The 21,137-nt window shown below is 37.2% G+C and overlaps 1 protein-coding gene across 1 annotated transcript in view; it reads left to right on the top strand.

Annotated features, from left to right (window-relative positions):
• The first annotated feature begins 2,213 nt into the window (after positions 1-2,213).
• Positions 2,214-21,137, top strand: part of LOC110464353 (calpain-7-like) — a 31,983-nt gene continuing 13,059 nt past the window's right edge. Inside the window, exons 1-17 of the mRNA XM_021519535.1 lie at positions 2,214-2,412; positions 3,474-3,688; positions 4,323-4,428; positions 4,848-4,894; positions 5,238-5,354; positions 6,107-6,183; positions 6,956-7,195; positions 8,230-8,316; positions 9,683-9,809; positions 12,269-12,354; positions 13,898-13,991; positions 14,744-14,890; positions 16,708-16,935; positions 17,332-17,476; positions 18,530-18,629; positions 19,389-19,521; positions 20,608-20,683. Of these exons, the coding sequence (XP_021375210.1) occupies positions 3,554-3,688; positions 4,323-4,428; positions 4,848-4,894; positions 5,238-5,354; positions 6,107-6,183; positions 6,956-7,195; positions 8,230-8,316; positions 9,683-9,809; positions 12,269-12,354; positions 13,898-13,991; positions 14,744-14,890; positions 16,708-16,935; positions 17,332-17,476; positions 18,530-18,629; positions 19,389-19,521; positions 20,608-20,683 (1,945 nt within the window). The 5' untranslated portion in view covers positions 2,214-2,412; positions 3,474-3,553. The remainder of the gene's footprint in view (positions 2,413-3,473; positions 3,689-4,322; positions 4,429-4,847; positions 4,895-5,237; positions 5,355-6,106; positions 6,184-6,955; positions 7,196-8,229; positions 8,317-9,682; positions 9,810-12,268; positions 12,355-13,897; positions 13,992-14,743; positions 14,891-16,707; positions 16,936-17,331; positions 17,477-18,529; positions 18,630-19,388; positions 19,522-20,607; positions 20,684-21,137) is intronic.

Genomic DNA, 21,137 nt, shown 5'->3' with positions numbered 1-21,137 from the left:
GTCACTGTTACTATAAATAGATAGCAAGTTCCTTAAAACTCAGAGTATTCTTCCCACAATAACAGATTCTAAAACAAAATGATGCCATCCAAAAACATAATCTATGATTATTGCTTACTTTTAACATTATTTCTTGAAATGAAAAGTGTATCTATTTCTTCGTAATCTCCCAGCTTCCTGCGCAGGCGACACATCCACTTCCGTGGAATTCTTGTTTTAAATGGAATTTAACAGTAAAGAATGAGCAAATTAGGAGTACGGCGTACACCACCTAATTGATTGATTGATTGATTGATATGTTCTACGTCCGACTCAACAGTTTAGTAACTAACTAGAGATGGTCCAGCGCATGTGCAGAGCAGCGCGATGGGTAAAGCGTGATCACTCCCCTCTTTCGAGTGTCTCCGACATATAGGCGAGCCTGGGTTGGCAATTTCTCCAACACAGGCGGTCAGTGGCCAGGTTGTGTCAGTTGAAAATGAAGTATGTGATATGTTTCAACAAATTCTTTGTAAATATAGCACAGGATATTGGAAACTCTTATCACATTTCTGGGGTCAAACTACCCAAGTATCATATATATAGCTATACACGAAAATCAACAAACACCACCTTATCCTTAAGGAATGTGACATAGCTCAGTATACGGATAAGGTTGGACCCAGAAAGGCGACAGGAGTCGACAACATATCCCCTAAAATATTACACCTAACAAAAGATGAACTACTTGGACCAAACATTTCCTTAACAAATAGAACTTTGACTGATGGATCCTTCCCTGACAAACTAAAACTTGCCAGGGTCACATCAATCTACACGACAAAAATATTTCCTACACAAAGGTAACTACAGACCAGTAAGCATTCTACCATCTGTGTCTAAACTCTTCGAAAGAGTCATTTCAGAACAATTGAATGGTTTCTTCGAGAGTATTTTCCCATAGCTTTCCGGCGAGGATACAGCTGTCAGACATCCCTTAAGAGCCATACTCATGGACCTGTCCAAAGCTTTCCACTGCTTTCCACATCATATCATCCTGGAGAGCATATGGTCTGACAGAACATGCAATAAAACTAATTGAGAGTTACCTATATCAAACCGGAAGCAGTGTGCAAAATAGATGAAATATTGTGAAGGGAGTACCTCAGGGATCTATTCTAGGTCCCCTACTCTTTTACATTTTATTAAGGATATATTTTAATCCACAAATGACACTACCCTTCTAAATTATACAAACGATAACACTCTTTTATATACTCACTCATGTTACCATGTTATGAAACAAACTCTTGAAAGAGAAAGTCTGAAATTGATTAAATGGTTTGATGAGAACCAGCTGCAAACAAACCCTGATAAGTTTCAAGTGCTTGCGTTAGGGAAAACAATTTTGACCAGAAACCAATCTTCTCTACTTTGCTAAATTTTCAAAACATATTTCCAATATTTGTTCAAAGGCAATTATATGTTCTCAAACGTATAGGTCACCATCTCAATTGTCAACGCCTTCATTTTGTCAAACTTTAATTTTTGCCCATAAGTGTGGCATTTTTACATCAAGGGAAGTTCTTAGAAACTCGAAAAATAAACTACGGAGCTCTAAAATTCACTTTTCATGATTTTGACTCTAGTTACGAGGTTTAATTACAAAAATCGAATTAAGATATTTTACATATATAGACAGATTGCGAAAAAATAGCCATAGAAACTTTCAAAATTATTCATGGAAAATGTCCACCATATCTGACAGATCTAATTCATGCCTAATGATGATCATTACTCTTTCAAATAGTACGGACAACAAAAAGGTCAACCGCAACAGCTTTTCATACCTATCAGCAAAACTTTGGCGAGATCTACCTGAAAATACAAGAAACGCAGTAGGTCTCGTCAGTTTCAAAAAGTGTATGGAATGCTGGAAGTACCATAATTACCTGTTCACCTTGCTTTACGTAGGGCAGAGACATATAAAGCCAATGTAGACGTCTCTTCGTAGGGGGAAATGTGGCCTGCGGAACCTATTCGTGACGATGATTATCTCCGCAATCTGATATGTTGATTATTATCTACATCACTATTTATTTGCTCTCTAGATTTTGTTCTGGACCAGTTAAGATGGGACTGTTTTTTAAGAAAAAGGAAGATTTTCCATATCCGGTCTTAGATTCCGGAATACTAGTCACGAATTCCGGTTCGAATATTCCCATAACAAAATCACTTCCGGTAACGTCTAAACTGACATCAAATTGTCAACAATAATCATTCCTTTGCTATTTGTTGTTATTGATTTTACTTCCTGGACTGAAAATTGTTATGAGTTAAAGCAAGATCTTTCAGAACTGTATAAGAAGAAAACTGGAGTCTACTGAAGTAATCAACTGTCCTGAGTTTGAGCGTCATCACCTACTGTAACATGTAAAACTGAAAGTGTGAGATACTTGCGCAATGAAGCAGCGAAACACTTGTTGCTCAATTCCGCATTGTCGAACAGAAACAATTTGCTACGCAATATTATTTTAGAACGAATAAATTTCATGAATTGCAGAAAATACAATATCACGTGAACGTTTAATTCACGAAAGAGCGGACATTTGAAAATATTTCAATCCAAATCATGCGTGTACCTTATTTCCTCTGTGTCTGTACAGTAACACTGCGAGTTAATTTCTAAACATTCTTCAACTCAGGGAAGATGGTATTTTGTTGATAAAACTAACAGTGGAGTTATGTTAAGGGGAGTCCGGACTTATATCAATAAGTCTAGTTATGTAGCCCTGGGTGTGTGCGCGTGTAGGCTTATTAAATAATTATAAATAGCTATTACTCATGCTCAGTATTGTCGGAACGGGATTGACCAATGAATATTTTATCAAACTTTATGATATATGCTTCCTTTTGTTTGTCTCCGAAATGGAAATAGAGTCATCCAAAAGAAAAACGTCCAGAAACACACTAAAAAAATAGTACAAGGGAGGTATTATAATACTTCTCTAGATCTACTTCTACTAATTGCTGACCAAATTCAACAGTTGACCATGTGGATTTTCTTTGGGTTTTAATATGTTTGATTTAAAATTTTGTCTATTTCTATGTGTTACCATTGTGGCAGGGTTCAATTGTACATAGGTTTAAAGTCGCCTTCTAGCTTCGAGCTAGAGGGAATTTCCCTTTAGCTCAGTGGTAGAGCGTCCGACTAGGAACCTGGAGATCGAGGGTTCGTTCCCCACTGGAATCACACTATTACTATTCTCTTTCCTGTTACAAATGGTGTCTGTGACCCTCCCTCTGGTGACAGGGAGCTAGAACCTGGGTTGTGGTGTTCGAGGGCGAACACATTTAAAAAGGGGGGAGTAGTGTGGCAGGGTTCAATTGTATATAGGTGCAAAGTCGCCTTCTAGCTTAATTCTGAGCATACCTATATGTAAGTGAGGAGACTACATAATCTGTAACCAATTATACTTTTTTTTTTATTGCAGTGAATTATCAGAATGGAAACTGTTGATGGCTTGTCCTGAGGCGGTATGTAACAGCCCTGTTTTGTCAGACTTACAACACGATGGATCCCTCGTATAGCCCCAGTGATCTGGGTGCAGACCCTCTCATCCTCGAGAATGATGGCAAACAGTTTGCATATCAGGCAGTAGAGAATGACAAGGCCGGAAGATATGACACCGCTATGTTTTACTATAATGTAAATAATCTATACTGACATCTCAGAGACTAATTAATGTATTATAACTAATATATCACAGGCTAATGTATCAATACTGCTCACTGAAATCTTAGACTAATGTATTGATGTGTACAATGCAATTTTGATTGTCTAATTATTTTAAATCCCAACAACTGAGGCCATATTCATGAAACTGTTCTCCTGCTTAAGCACAGATTTTGTGCTTCTTGTAACTCACCTAATCATGTTAAAAAATCAAAATGTCAAATATAATCATTGAAAACAGTATGTTTGCTGCTTTAAGTCTCTTCAATTTTTTTCCAAACTCCTTGATTTTGTTTTTTCATACCTTGTAATCTATAGCTGAAACAAGAAATTAGGCTTGAGCATAAAATCCATGCTTGAACATGAGAACAGTTTCATGAATATGGGGCCAGGTCTATTTTTACCAGGATGATCAAAATGATCATAACAGTATTTTTCTAGAGATTTTTTTTTTTTTCTTCTGATTGTTTTATTTCAATATTTTACTGATAACAGGCTTACGATATTTCATAAATAAAAGATACATAATTTTCCATTCATTTTTCATCGTACAACACTTATTCCTTCTCCTTTCTAGAGATATAAAATCTTGTCATGTATTTTGTAGGAAGCTGCTCAGGCCCTTCTGTCGGCAGCTCTAGCCGGTTCCACCATGACAGGCATCATCACGCGTGCCAATGAATACATTCTCCGTGCAGAGGAACTAAGATCAAGTAATGTCCTGTAGAGAATTATTATGTCAGAAATAGTATAATAAGTTTTTACTGAAAAAGATTTTTTTAAATTTATTTTTTAAGTAAATACCTGGTAAGTATCAAGAAGAAAACATGTTTGCAATTAACACATGATAACACGATAGGATAATTGTTTTTTTTTCACTTAAATATATCAAGTAACATTGTATACATAATATATATGAATTAGCCATAACATCACGATTTTTCATAAGTGATCACTTGTTTTTTGTTTACCTATTTCATGTTGTAGTAATGTTTCATAGTGACTGTTGATCTTTGCTATTTGTTGTGATATGTAAGTGTTCATGTTTATGTCTTAAAAAGGGGGTGGTTTGCCCTGAAAATTTGACAAATTCATTTGTTTGTGTTGTATTAAAATATTATTTTGATTGCAGATCTCCAAGCAGCACCAGCAAATCAGGGACAAAAATCTCAGGAAAAGGTCTGTTTTTATGTTTTGATAATTACCTTTGCATTATTTTTGGTATCAATAAAAAATTGAACGGCCCCAAAAATTGATGTGTATGAATGAAAATTTTGATAAATAAACTAACAATATTTTCATGATGAAATTTTCAGCTATATGTATACATTACACATACATATTTTGTCTGCATGAGAGATAACTTGCATGCTTTATATATATGTTAAGTTTAGATTGAAAATGGTTATCAGAAATACTGGTATGTTTTGGTGGAATGTCCGATTTCCTGTCTGAAATATTGCACACCAGTAAGTGAGACAGCACTCTGAAGTTCAAATGTGTTTGTTTTCCAATTCTGTAGATGGATTTGGAAAGAGCAACATTTCTTCTACACCAAGCCTTTGATGAGGACGAGGCGGGGAACGAGACAGATGCCCGTGAGCTATATACAGAATCCTGCGACCTGTTCCTTAACATTGTATGTCGTATTACAAATAGGAATATAGTCAAACCTCCATAAGTGGAACTTTGCAGATTCATATTTCTCGAATGTGTCGAACTTAAGACAAAGTCCAGATTGTTTTCTTGTATAACATTACTGATACACCATTTATGAATTGAAGTTTGATAAGTCTGTTTTGAACTGCAATAATGGCCTGATTGTTAGGAAAAATTGCAAGTCATAAATGGAAGCAGAACAATTACTTGTACAAGAACAATAGAATGATAACATCTGAACATGTAAATTACAGTGCAAAAGTATATCTTCACATATTTTTTGTAATGACATTAACTTCAATATTTATAGATTTCAAATTCATTTTTTTCATGTGTTCTGTCATTTAAAAAATCATGTTCCATCTTTAAAAGATGTTTGAAATTGATGTTCAAAATTAAACTTTCGTCTCGATGTTTCTAATTTTCTCCGATGGTCCTGCAAAGTTCGAAACATCGAAGTTTGACTGTTTCTATTGTGCTATAATTTTCATTATAACAACTTGCACTCTCTTCAGAAAATTGCATCAGAAATGTTATCAGACTTATTTCTCTTGAACACCTGCTGAGCATGAAACACTTTGATCCCATTCTCATTCAAATTTTCCTCTAGATAGGTTTTATGTGATCTTGAAAGATTGAACATCAAATGCATATGATTTTGTTTTCAATATAATAAGCATGAATTAATAAGCTATTTATAAAGACATGTACAATGGTCAATTTACTTGACAGAGAAAGGCAGCTATGGACAGGAAGGACAAGATACTGACAGATAAGGTCACAGTCATGGCAACAAAGGCACTGGAAAGGTCAGTTACTTATAGACAAGGTCACAGTCCTGGCTACAAAGACACTGGAAAGGTCAGTGATTTATAGACAAGGTCACAGTCCTGGCTACAAAGGCACTGGAAAGGTCAGATATTTATAGACAAGGTCACAGTCCTGGCTACAAAGGCACTGGAAAGGTCAGATATTTATAGATAAGGTCACAGTCCTGGCAACAAAGGCTCTAGAAAGGTCAGTTATTAATACATAGATAAGGTCACAGTTTTGGATACAAAGGCAATGTAAAGGTCAGTTATTAATTGATTTAGTCACAGTCGTGGATACAAAGGCACTGGAAAGGTCAGTTATTTATAGATAAGGTCACAATCCTGACTACAAAGGCTCTAGAAAGGTCGGTTATTTATAGAAACGCTTTTTTAATAATCACTGATCATCATGGCTTATGTGTACAGGGACAAGGCCACACACACGGGATCAAAGGTACTATAGATCAATCAGGGATAGACTTTACCTCTGTATCCTGAAACAACTCTGAAGTGTAATATAAACTTTGTCTTACAATAATTATGAAACAATTTAACCAACTTGCTCATAGAAGCATGCAAAGGGTCTTAATGTGGGAGGAAGTAGGTGAACCTGGAGGAAACCCATGGGACTGAGCAGGTGACCCCATACATTTTCGTGTCTGATTGGGGAAAAGAACAGAGGGGGTCTTGGTGAAAGGCAAGTGAGCTATATCCACTGTTTTTGGGTAAAGTGAAGCCTTCATGATATTTTTTATTTCTTTTATTACAGAGCTGAAGAACTGAAGAAAAGGGAAGAGGGTCCTGTAAAGAGCCCAAATACAGCAAAATCACCCCAGAATGAGGGGAAACCTATGCCTCCATTAGGATATGGGGCGTTTCTTGATGACGAGGATGAGAAAGGTGCACCACAACCTATTCGTCAGAATGTGAGGCCACAGGGTCAACCCTCTACTGGACTGGTCAATGTGGGACCCTCAGGTTATACAAAAGAGGAGATAGCCACCATCAGGTTGGTGACACATATATATCAAATATAGAATTCTCAAATTTGTATGCACAAAGGAGACAGCCACTTCTAGGTCTGTAGTACACATCTTGTCAATATAAATAAGATCCAGAATGTATACAAAGGAGGCGGTATAGCCACCATCAGGTTATGATAGCTAAAGATATCTTGTCAATTTGAGACCTGTACCAGGTTATACAATGTCATAAGTGTATGTGTAAAAGAGAAATTCAAATTACAGGGTTTTTGCTAGGTGCCTATAGGGCTCCGGTACATTCCCAATTGAAAAATGACCCTGCATTTTCCCAATTTCAGTCTTTATTTTCCCAATTTGATTAAAAAGCATGTCTATACAAATTTCCAGTCATTATATATATGTGCAACCTTCAAAGTATAACCATCCATGAAGGAGCATTCAAAATACATAAATATTGAAAATTTGAAACTGAATAAACAAAAACACTGAAAATTGATGTGGTTATTTATTGCTATACATTTTACTGTAAGAAACTTTACAGAGAAAAACTTTTTGCTAATCACATTTTAGGTTTTTTCCCCAAACTATGATGTTTTCCCAAACATGTATGTGTGGAAACATTGATGATATTTTACCAATTCCTGCTCAGGTGCCCTTTCCCAAAATAGCTGGCAAAAACCCTGAGTTATACATCAGATTTTGTCATTAGCTGTGAATGACAAAAAAAGGCCTAATGGATCAAGACATATCTTTGACAGTTTTCTGTTTTGATATTATACCTATACTGGTAAAATTCTGATAATGTGCTTTTTGAATTGTCAATTAATGTGAATGACTGTTGTTTTTTTTAAAAACTATGCAAAATCTTTTACACTCAATAAATTTACTTTCATTTAATTTTACATGGCTTCTTATTAGAAATTTAAAACAGCGTGTGTGTCAATAAAAAAACGGTTGTATGTTTATATTAAACAACAGGAAACGTTCACCCTCCTCAGTTTACACAAATAAGCAAATTGACGGCTTCCTTAACATTGAATTCCCTCTTATTGTTGTACAGGAAAACATCCTTCATCAACAGTCGGGAATATGTGCCTTTTATGAGTGTAGACATGAAGGAAAAGTTTGCCTACCCTATGCCTTTTGAGTGAGTATAATGGAAAGTATAATGGAAAGTCATTAATCTTACAATTTTGGATGCTGTAAATAAACTGCACTTATTACTTAGGCCTTATTTCTCTGAGTAAGTTTTGTATACAACTGAATCGAAGTTAACAAACTTCAACACTCAAATACACAAATGTAGCTGACTACCTTGTAAATATACAGGGGCCATGTTATTACATCTCTCATCCTAGCACATATCTGTTGATGCATTTTACATCATCTGCAGGAAGAAAGGAAGGTGTCATTTGACTATTTTTCCTGGAGTTATGGCCCTTGAAGCTTTCAGTTTCTGCTCCAGAACCCCAAAGTCTGAATACCAGTACTGTACTTAGATAAGAGAAGGCAGGTTGTTTGTCTTTATGAGCTTGCTTACAGTTTCTCAAAATAATTTAAGAATCAATAGAAATAAACACGCACTGATATTAACAAACTAAAAAGTCACTCATTTTCAAAGCTTTCGGGCTTAGCCCTTCGTCAGGGATTAAATGTCACCATACCTCTACATCACATCCATCTTGGCAAACAGGATAACGACGTCATAGTTGCTCATTCTGTTCGTCAAGATGGATATGACGTAGAGGTCCAGTGACATGCAATCCCTGACGAAGGGCTAAGCCCGAAAGCTTGGAAAAAGGGTGATGTTTAAGTTTGTTAGTAGTATTTCACTCCCTATAGGAACTTGTGTTTATAGGCAATATGTATTTATATGTTGATTCATGTGTGCATGATTTTGTCTAGTGTCCTTGCTGAAGCTCTGTGCTGATCAAAGTGGCAGGATAGGATGTTATTTAAGCATTAAACTGCCTTCATTGGAAAGTTATTGTCCTATAATTCTCACAGGATTACAGACAAATTGAATAACGTGCGTTAGCGAATAATAATACACTTAATATAGTGACGTCAACACGACGTCACAAACATGTTCTTCATATCACTACACCAATGGGAATTATGTGAGAATTATGATCAGATATATTTCTATTTTGTTTGGTAAGGTTATATAGTGACAATGCAGAGCAAATGGAAATATTGTAGTTTAAACTAGTTTTCACTAACAACCACACTGTAACAAATCTTATCTGTATATGTGTAATGTTTATTATCCTGTGAAGTAAGATACAGTGGTATCTGAGGCCAATCAAACAGCTATCTTCGTGTCTTCAATTTTGCTATGACATATATTCAAGGGATGTAGAAAGCGAAAATGAGCTTAACCCCTGGATATCGAAGATGATATCAACAGTATATATACTAAGTAAATGTTACTAAATGCTTCAGAAAGTTATTGACCTTTATGATTTAATCAACAGCACATCTTATCTTTGAACTCTTTTTCAAAATTGTAGAGATAGACACGGAAAACTAAGTCTCTCTCCGAAACAGAAGAAGAATTTATCAGGTTGGGTACGACCAGAAGATTTCCAGGATGACCCGAAACTGATTCTAGCTATTTCTAGTTTTAGCATCAAACAAGTGAGTGATAAAACAATTAATTGATAAAGGATAGAGAACAAATTTGAAGATTGTGTTTCACTCGCAGTTCAGGTTACCTCTATTTAGCATTATTTATGTCCTTTGCCATTGAGAAACATTCATTAATCCTTTCACCCTTATGTATCTTTAGTAGACTCTACCATGCATTGATCTGGATGAGTCCATTATGGTCTACAGTGGTGAAAGGGTTTAAGTCATATTCAGCTTTACAATATATACAAGTGTATTGTCTGATATATTGGGTCTACTTGTATTGTTGCTCTATGATTTTTCTGTTCTTTCCGCAGACCAATAAGTGTGACAGCTAGGTTAGCTTTCTATGTTTGAAATACATATAGTGCTATGGTTTGGTTTGGTTTAATTTTGTTTAACATCCTATTTTAAAACAGCTAAGGTAATTTAAGGACAAGCCTCAATGTGTGTAGTGTATGCGTGCTTGCGTGTGTGTATGCAGGAGACAGGGTATGTTGGCGTGCTGACCCCATTGTGATAGCGCGGATGTTCCGATTTATTGACTTTTGTCAAATATTGATGAGTTAGGCAAATAAATTTATCAACTACAAAACTCACGAATGATTTTAGTCAGAATAACTATGTGTAAGTTGAAGTAGAGTGATTCCTGATTTCAAGACACTAATAAGAGTTACGTAGCAGAAGCCTCCTGATATGTATGCCCAGCTTCTCTGTAGCATGGCCTCTCACAAACTTTTACTTTCTAGGTTGTTCATGGCTGCTAGGGACGATGAATTACATATATACAGATTAAATGTTTAAAGGGAGGTAATTCGTTAAACTCAGGTGTTTTTTATTTGTGTTCGTGTTGACTCGCACCATACAACATAGAAGATTCCATGAAGTTCTTCTTTAAAACTATTTTTGAACAAAAATCGGTTTAATAGACATTGGGTAACCAATTGATTGATCATAAAATTTCAACAGATTTCAAAAACTATATACATATATGTACAGTATAAGATTGTTTTTCGCGTCATGTTTACACAAACTACTAGACATAAGATTTTTCAGACTACGTATATATTTGTTCAGATTTTTAGTGTTAGTTCACTTGACCTCACGTATTCAAGATGAATTATTTACTATAGTTAGCCTTCGGTTACAAGCTAACCGAGGGGATATGCAATTACAACAGCGTATTTTATAAGTAACTTCTGTTTGTTTATGTATTGTATTATGGTTTCATGATGACCGCTTTTCTCTGTTTTATGTTGTGACATGTAAGTTTTTGGTGTTCCTGTCTTGATAAATGGGCAGATCACCCTGAAAATTGGACAAATTTATTTGTCTACACTGTCATTATTACTTCTTTGCCGATATATCTATTTATAGTAATACGCATCCAACCGACATTTGTTTGTTTTGATCCAGTGCCAATATTGGATCATACTGTCGTTATTACTTATGAGACCTATATATACAGTACAAGATATACAACTTTGTATATCAGACTGTCCTAGCTAAGTTGTGGTCTATTGTTCACGTTTCACACTTATAGGTAGCTAGGCTAGTTCACATCCCCACAGGTAAATCTTCCCGCAGGGCAGAGTTCGTTGATCAGAGTGTGTCGATCGTAGGGAACAATAACAGCTAGTCTAATGAGGGTGAGTCTAATTTGAAAGGCCGCATACATGCAATATCTAACGATTTTGGCGGGACACTCACGGAAATTGCTTCCGAAAAAATCCTCACTGCGTGAGACCCATTTCTCACGGATTTCAATCGGTCTCACGAAAAAAAACTAAATTTGGTCAATCTTAAGTGAATAAACAATAGCTATATGGATTCAACCTGACCTAGGTCACTAAGAGGTCTGAAGTCACACGCCAGCCACTTAAATTACAGGCCAGGCCAATTAGCAGCATAGGTGTGAAATTTGTGAATGGGTGGCCAGCCGGTCGATTTAGCAGCGCATGCATGGCTTGGTGACTTGCTCAACGATGTGTGAACTGTCAAGCAACTTAATCAGTGATCCCACATCCAGTGGGGGCTAGTTGCTTAAACATTAAACAGCAACATAAGCATTACAACCGTAAACATGCATGGTTTACCCAAACGGAAATGTAAGTCAGGACAATAAAAGGGGAGAAGAGGTTATCAATTTGTGAGAACTTGATGTTCCAGTCGTAAATACCTCTCAACGAGTAACGGAAAAATGCATGCGTAACGGTAAAATGGGGATGCGTAACGGCTCAAAATTCATGCATAACAGTACCACCGGTACCGTCACACTAAAATGGCCTTGGGAGAACACTGCCTAACTGTGTATGCAAACATGTAGATTCAGGTCTAAACTTGAACGAATACAATACCTGGTGCTTCCATTTCAGATTTTCATATGTTGACTCAATTGCATGTACTGTAATACTAATGTACAAGTGTACTAGATATCTAATTAAAATGGACATCTCTTTGTGTTTCAGACTGTCGTGTCCGATTGCAGTTTTGTAGCTTCCTTGGCCATCAGTGCACAGTATGAACGTCGTTTTAAGAAGAAGCTGATCACAAGGTAATTATTACTTAAAGTTGTAACTAATTCAGTCATATTGAACTAATTAAAGTCATTCACTCCTGAAATTTCATGATGGACTATTCCAACAATGAATTGGAAGAGTTCAAATGTGTCTTCAGGGGTTAATGAGTTAAGGTGCAACTGTAAGAAATAAAGGTGTAACTACTGCCTACCTAATTAAGGTGTTAATGTGTATATATATATCTGTTTAATTCATAACGCTATCGCCTAAATTTTGATATGTAGCATGCTATAACACCCAATGTGACATCACATATTACGATGAGATGTCATCATAAAATTAACAGAAATCTCAGTGAAAGTAAAAATACTGCATGATTGGCATATTCACATCATAACACATGTACAACAGTTACCCGGTATGTGATAAACCAAATTTATGTTCCACACATATGTCTTCAAATGCCGTAGCAAATAAGATTTGTTTATTATACTTAGTACAGTATAACCTGTCTTAATTGGCCCCTGTCTAATCCAGATCCTTGTCTAAACCGACTGTGATTTGTGGTCCCGGCATATTCCCTATATAATCACTAGCTAATCTCTGTATAAACCGGACCCTGTCCATTCCGAAAACCGGCGTTGTTTCACAAAAGTTGGCATAGTAATCCATGTCAAAACAACCTGTTTTATACGGTCCTGAAATTTCTCTCGGCCGGCTTCAATCTAAAGCAAACACATTCTAAACAAATTAGCGCTATCCAATGTTGGGTCGCCCTTCATTTGTATTATATACAATGTACTTATATTCTGTATATTTTGTAAATAATTAAACGTTGCCATTGATCCATTTCTTTGTTGTTTATGTTGACACACTTGTATACAGATCGTATGCAAAACACTACATTTTTGTATTTTAAAAAAATGACATGCCGACCTTGTATAAACAGGACACCTGTGTAAACTGGACACATAATTTTGTCCTTGTTGACATTCGGTTTAGACAGGTTATACTGTATACATTCACTCAAGACATGCAATCATGTAATTGTGGATGTATTTCTCGACATATTCCTGCTATCTTATGATGGGTGAAGACATATGGTAATTTTTTTACTCATGACGTCAGCTAACAATGCTTTGCGACATCATCTTCAATTGTGATGTCATGATTTACGGCAATTGTTTCCCCCATCGGAAGCCAACATAGTGTATTTTAAAGGGAGACATATGGCTTTCCAGATAAAATATGAACGTTATGGGAGAAAAAGGACCCCAAACTCGTGATGGTTGGTTATCATATGTTTATCTAACTCTCGTTTGTTAATTTTCAAATTGTAAAAGACTCTCGGTAAACCTCATGCCTTTATACAATTTGAAAATTAACCAACTCATGTTAGATAAACATGATAACAAACCATGGCATCACTCGTTGGGGAACCTCTATTTATACTATGTATAAAAGATCATGACATATCATAGAGAAATTGTTCTTCAAGTTTGGGAAACACATTTTGTATGTACTGGTCTAGATCTGCATAGCTAATTAAATACTTGTTGTGATTTCTTTTGTCCCCAGCATCATCTACCCACAGAACAGGCAGGGACAACCTGTGTATAACCCATGTGGCAAGTACATGATCAAACTCCACATTAACGGAGTCCAGAGGAAGGTAAGCACCACATAATTAATCTTTTAGATATCTTAATTTTTTTGTCATTTAGTACCATTTCGTGCAGTTTGTTGAAAAATGTAAACAATCTTGATTCTTGTCGTAAAGCTGGACTGCAATTTGTACAAAAAATAGTTAAAATATTGATATGGATGAAATATTTTAATTTGTGTTATTTCAGTACCATTTCCTGCATAACTTTTTGAAAATTACGATCAATCTTTATGCTTGGTATAAAAGCTGGATTGTGTGATGTTTCCCCTATGGCCTGTACCAGTCACCATGGAGATACCGGCGAGTATACCTTGGTACATCCTCGATATCCAGGGGTTACGCTTACTTTCGCTCTCTACACCCTTCGAATATGTCATAGCAAAATTGAAGGCACGCAGCTAGCTATTTGATTGGTCTCGGGATTAAAGAAACTGACCAATCGCTAGGCTGATACTTGTCCTTTGAAGATTACAAAGGAGAGACGCCCGACTTCAAAGCCTGTCAATTTTTACCGTTACATGACCGCGAGATTCTTTTGATGTATATCAAAGGATCAAACTAGTCTTCTTGTCTCATCAACAAGGTGGCGCACACTGAGCCTTCAATTTCCCTACGACATATTCCAGGGGAGTAGAGAGCGAAAGTGAGCGTAACCCCTGGATATCGAGGATGACCTTTGTGATGTGTTGTAGGAACACTTATGGTTACCTTGTATATCATGTCAAGCTTTAATTCTACATACATGTTTCTCTGGTCAGGTTGTGATCGATGACTTCTTGCCGATGGGACGGGATGGCCAGCTGCTATGTTCCTTCTCCAATAATAAAAACGAACTGTGGGTGTCACTGCTTGAGAAGGCTTACATGAAAGTGATGGGAGGGTATGACTTCCCTGGCTCTAATTCAGTAAGTAAGACTAACAGTGCTGTATCAGTAGACTTACATGTACAGTGTATATGATGGGAGGGTATGAGTTCCCTGGCTCTAACTCAGTAAGTAAGACTAACAGTGTTGTATCAGTAGACTTACATGTACAGTGTATATGATGGGAGGGTATGACTTCCCTGGCTCTAATTCAGTAAGTAAGACTAACAGTGCTGTATCAGTAGACTTACATGTACAGTGTATATGATGGGAGGGTATGACTTCCCTGGCTCTAACTCAGTAAGTAAGACTAACAGTGCTGTATCAGTAGACTTACATGTACAGTGTATATGATGGGAGGGTATGACTTCCCTGGCTCTAACTCAGTAAGTAAGACTAACAGTGCTGTATCAGTAGACTTACATGTACAGTGTATATGATGGGAGGGTATGACTTCCCTGGCTCTAACTCAGTAAGTAAGACTAACAGTGCTGTATCAGTAGACTTACATGTACAGTGTATATGATGGGAGGGTATGACTTCCCTGACTCTAACTCAGTAAGTAAGACTAACAGTGCTGTATCAGTAGACTTACATGTACAGTGTATATGATGGGAGGGTATGACTTCCCTGGCTCTAACTCAGTAAGTAAGACTAACAGTGCTGTATCAGTAGACTTACATGTACAGTGTATATGATGGGAGGGTATGACTTCCCTGGCTCTAACTCAGTAAGTAAGACTAACAGTGCTGTATCAGTAGACTTACATGTACAGTGTATATGATGGGAGGGTATGACTTCCCTGGCTCTAACTCAGTAAGTAAGACTAACAGTGCTGTATCAGTAGACTTACATGTACAGTGTATATGATGGGAGGGTATGACTTCCCTGGCTCTAACTCAGTAAGTAAGACTAACAGTGCTGTATCAGTAGACTTACATGTACAGTGTATATGATGGGAGGGTATGACTTCCCTGGCTCTAACTCAGTAAGTAAGACTAACAGTGCTGTATCAGTAGACTTACATGTACAGTGTATATGATGGGAGGGTATGACTTCCCTGGCTCTAACTCAGTAAGTAAGACTAACAGTGCTGTATCAGTAGACTTACATGTACAGTATATATGATGGGAGGGTATGACTTCCCTGGCTCTAACTCAGTAAGTAAGACTAACAGTGTTGTATCAGTAGACTTACATGTACAGTGTTTATGATGGGAGGGTGATTTCTCTGCTTGTTACTCAGTACCGGTACTTTTCAGTCTAAAAGTACGACAGCATTGTTGTGACCTTGGCCTCATAGTAGTCAGTATCCATGACAACTGTTGCCTTCCCCTTGCCAGCTGGTAGTATGGTAATGGATTTATCTCTGCCTAATGTTTGGAGTGCGACTCGTTCTACTTTCGTCATGTTACTTGTTGGTAATTTCCTGGATTCGTGACCAAGTGTGAACAAAGCGTAGCTGAATTGAGTCATTTCGGTACATATATAACAACTATATTGTACATACATTTCCAGCGTAGCCGAAATCGTCATCGAGTTTATGGACAACTCGAACACATTTTACACCTTTGTGTGCATACGCTTCACTGGTCATTCGTCTGATGAAGGTGACAGTGTACATATTGTACTAGTCATGGAAACGTCACATAGAAAATTTTATGTTGTGTAAAAAAACAAAAAAACTTCTGATAATATTCCAGGGGTGCACAGAGAGAAAGTGAGCATAACCCCTGTATATCGAGGATGCATGTAGTTAAACCAGTCCAATGATGTTTGTTTAGTCTCCTGATTTTAAGTGTTATTCAGCTTTTGATGACAAGTGAGTATATATATAAGCATGATCATTTGTTTACCCAGAGTATAGACCTACACGCTTTAACTGGTTGGATCCCTGAGAGGGTAGCCTTGCGCAAAAAGTCCAAGGACTTTGATGCTGACAGAGAATTCCGACGGATATTAGATCGTTTCCACAAAGGCCACTGTCTCATCACCATAGCAACAGGAGAACTTTCGGAGGACGCAGCAGACCGAGCCGGACTTGTACCAACTCATGCCTACGCAATGCTGGACATAAGAGAAGAAATGGTATTTGCTGTAATTCAAATTTTCCTGCAGAAATATGTTTTCATGTGTCACTGATTATTTGTAATAATTTGAAGATATTTTAAACGTAGTTGTCTATGACAATTGTCTATATCGATCTGTGATATTATATTTTTTCATAATTTCTTAATTTCTTGATTGTTTCTTTGATAATTGTTTTCTCATCAGTTTTAAACAGCATTATCCCCAATATGTGATAATTCTCAAATAATTAGTATATAAGTAAATTTAACATTTTTTTTAATTCAGAGTTTTATAGAAGTATTCAGAAATAATTGTCTTAGTCTGAATATCAATTAACTAATTCATTAATCAATATGAAAATGATACCTACCTGATATATGAGATCAATTAATCTTTACCTTGTATTCTGTGCAGGGGAAGAGATTGTTCATGTTGAAGAACCCCTGGAGCCACCTGAGGTGGAAAGGCAAATATGCCGAGACAGATATGGCAAATTGGACACCTCAGTTACAAAAACTCCTCAACTATGACCCAAAGAGTGCTCAGACCTATGACAATGGTATGCTGACCTACACTCACCTACAACAAGGGGAGGGGATGGGAGGGGGGCACCTACAACAAGGGGAGGGGATGGGAGGGGGGGACCAACAACAAGGGGAGGGGATGGGACGGGGGCACCTACAACAAGGGGAGGGGATGGGAGGGGGGCAAATCTAATGTTTGGTTTGGTTTAGTATTGTCTAACGTCCTATCAACAGCTATGGTCGTTAAATGACGGCCTCCCCTGTGTGCAAGATGCATGTGTGTAGTGTATGCTTGTGTGTTTTGGGAGGCTGCGATATGTTCGTGTTTGTCTCCTTGTGATAGCACGGAACTGATGCTGACTTTATAGTGCTTCCTCGCTGAAACATACTGCCGAAGACACCCAGCGCAGGACACCCCACCCGGTCATATTATACTGACAACGGGCAAACCAGTCGTCCCACTCCTAAATTGCTGAGCATTTAGCAGGAGTAGAAACTACTATTTTTACAGACTCTGGTATGTCTCGGCCAGGGGCGAATGCTCAACTAAAGGCCAAAAGTGAGGCATTGTTAAGGGAGACATTAGGAAGAAGAAAGTTGTTTAGAAAGAAGAGAAAAGATAAGATCCCAAATTTAGTTGCCTCTTACAATCATGCAATGGGGGCGGCAGGTAAAATTCTTGCGTCCTACCTGCAGGGACCCAAATCTAATGTATGTGAGGAGGGTTTGTAGGGGTTGGGTGCAGGTGGATATGAGGTTGTTTGGTATTTTTTTCTAGGGTAATACTAGTTGCTATAAAAGTGCTTATATCAAATGAAATTGATGTGTGAAATGTGTTTCTATCAAATAAAACTGATGTGTGAAAAGTGAACTAGCTCAGTTGCGAAAGTTACTGAAACTGCTTCTGTCATCCATTATTTTGTGTATTGTGTTAAAACCAAAGATCTTTCATTCAATGAAAAATATTCATCTTATTCAATTATTTTGTGAATCAGCGCTCTGGAAAGTATACTATTACTAATGGCTACAGATATTGGTATGTTGTTATGGTCAAAATTAGTAATAAAGACAAATTTGTTTATTTACAGGTGTTTTCTGGATAGACTATGATTCCCTCCTCCATTTTTTTGATGTTATATACCTCAACTGGAGTCCAGAACTCTTCAAATATACACACTGTGTTCACTCGTAAGTGGTCCGCACGGTCAGGAAAAGGGCAACTGCCTGGTCCCGGTTTCAGCATCGTTCATTAACTTCAATGTTTCCTTAACTTAAAATTGCTAAGGAATTCCTTAGCTAAGAATACTTTCCTTAACTTAACCTAAGCGGCCTTAATGGAACTCTTTTGGCAGAACTCAACTTTTGAGCTAATAGCTTTAATATTTAAAGTTCAACACTAGTGACAACTGTCTAGATTCATAGATACGTACCTGACAAAGGCTCCAAAAGGCATGTTTTGGCAGGTTTAGTGGCATATATAAGATCGTAACGGGCGTCTGCTTTTGACAACCGGAAGTTTACAAGCCAAACCGGTGAAGTGGGACGGGAACACCCCCTGACTTTTGACCCCATATCAATCTGCCATCGCATATTAAAATTTACTAAACATATACGTTGCGTTTTTCTAAAGTTAAATATCTATAGAATTCGTTCAATGTGAAATATGTTGACAATTACCCATTATAATTACTCAGAGGCACTGTATTTAACAGCAACACATTTTAGGTAGGGATTACAATCGTATGAAACACTTGCTGATTGGCTGATTTAGTTGTGCGAGTCCTAAATGCAAATGCGTCAAATAGGCATGGTTGCATTTGTGGTTTTGAAACTATCATACTTGCGTAATAAATTTATGAAAAATAATTGAAAAAAATGGAAGTTTAGTAAAAAAAAATAAAAAAAATAAAAAAAATGTTTTGTTTGATGAATTGCTTGGTATTTCAGGACTTGGACAGCTAAGGAGGGACCAAAGAAAGACTCTTATAACATCAGTGACAACCCACAGTACAGACTGGACGTCAAGACAGCACATCCAGCAGCCATCTGGATATTGCTGACAAGGCATATCACAGACAAGGTAAAGGTCAAGGTCACAGCTTATAATTACTGCAAGTCACCTACAAGGTTGGAGTCGATTGCAAGGTCACAGCTTGTTGCCATCGAGATATTGCTGATGCAGTATTTCACTGATAAGTTTTTTCGGAAATATGAATGGAGACAGCCATTTTCTCTACTTTTTGTGACCTCGATGCTGATTTGCTCATCATAGTTAGAAGCCAATCATAGTTTCTTGTGTCGATAAATTCAGGTATCAAACTCAGCCAAAGGCTATAATTGAATATTGAAGAAAACGAATATTTTCCTTTCAATCTAGAATGCTTCCCGCATGATATTATGACAAAATTAGATGTTTTTGGGAAAGGGTCATTTTACTATGGGGACGGAGTGTGAGCAACCTTGTTTATATTATGGGTGTATTGACAGAAAAGGCTTTAACCTGTGCTTACAGTCATCTGGTTACTACTTGTGTGATATTTAATAGAAAATGTAAGAGCCCAATGGCAAACACAAGATTCTTCATATCACAAACTCGATACATGTTTACACCATCTCTAAAGACTTATGAAAAGTTCTTTTCTTTTTACACAACCAATAAAATTTTCTATTTGACGTTTCGATGACTAGTATGATATGTACACTGTCACCTTCATCAGACAAATGACCAGTGAAGCGTATGCACACAGAGGTGTAAAATGTGTACGACTTGTCCACCAAATCGAGTCGATTTCAGCTACACTGTAAGCATATGCACAATAGTTGTTATATATGTACCGAAATGACTCGATCCAGCTACACTTTGATTAATACTTGGTCATAGATGTGCGAGAGTGCGAGAGTCTCTTAAGACATTTGCTGTAAATGGAAGTCATCGAAAATTTGCTGTTGTACTGTACAAATTTACTAAGTCAGGGAACAAAGAGGTCATCTAGAGGTCATGAACTTGTAGGTATAACATCAAAGTAAGATTATAAATATTGCCATCACTAAGTCTGGCTTTCTCCCTCTGATATGAAAAAGAGTTTTATTGAAGTTTAAATACAGAAGGTGATAAATCCTTTGCTATTTATGTGAGGACTGAGTGTAAGATCTTTTTCTTTCCTAGGATGATTTTGCAGACAATAAAGAGTTCATCACTTTACTGGTGTACAAGACTGGCGGTAAAAAGGTCTTCTATCCATGTAAGTATGTACAGTTGTCTTGGAGGTTTTCTTCTAATAATTGATTTAGTTACATTTTTATCAGAACTGGAACGGCATGATCACCAGCAACTCAATCTGTTAGAGCATCTATCTAGAGTTCAGAAGTCCCGGCTTTGGTCGTTGCATTTTTAGCTCACCTGCCCGAAGGGCAAGTGAGCTTATGTTATGGTGCGGGGTCCGTCCGTCCGGCGTCCGTCCGGCGTCAACTTTTTGCTTAAAACAACTTCTTCTCAATAACCAAAAGGCCTAGGAAGATGATATTTGGCCAGTAGCATGCTGGGATCAAGTGCTACCAAGTTTGTTCGAATAAATGACCTTGACCCACTTTCAAGGTCACAGGGGTCAAATATGTTAAAATCTTCAAACAACTTCTTCTCAATAACCAAAAGGCCCAGGGTACTGATATTGGGCCTGTAGCATGCTGGGATGAAGG

Source organism: Mizuhopecten yessoensis, unplaced genomic scaffold (genome assembly GCF_002113885.1).
Source record: "Mizuhopecten yessoensis strain PY_sf001 unplaced genomic scaffold, ASM211388v2 scaffold10985, whole genome shotgun sequence".
Classification (NCBI taxonomy): Eukaryota; Metazoa; Mollusca; class Bivalvia; order Pectinida; family Pectinidae; genus Mizuhopecten; species Mizuhopecten yessoensis.
Note: the sequence above shows the minus strand (reverse complement) of the source record. Positions and strands in the feature narration are given on the sequence as shown.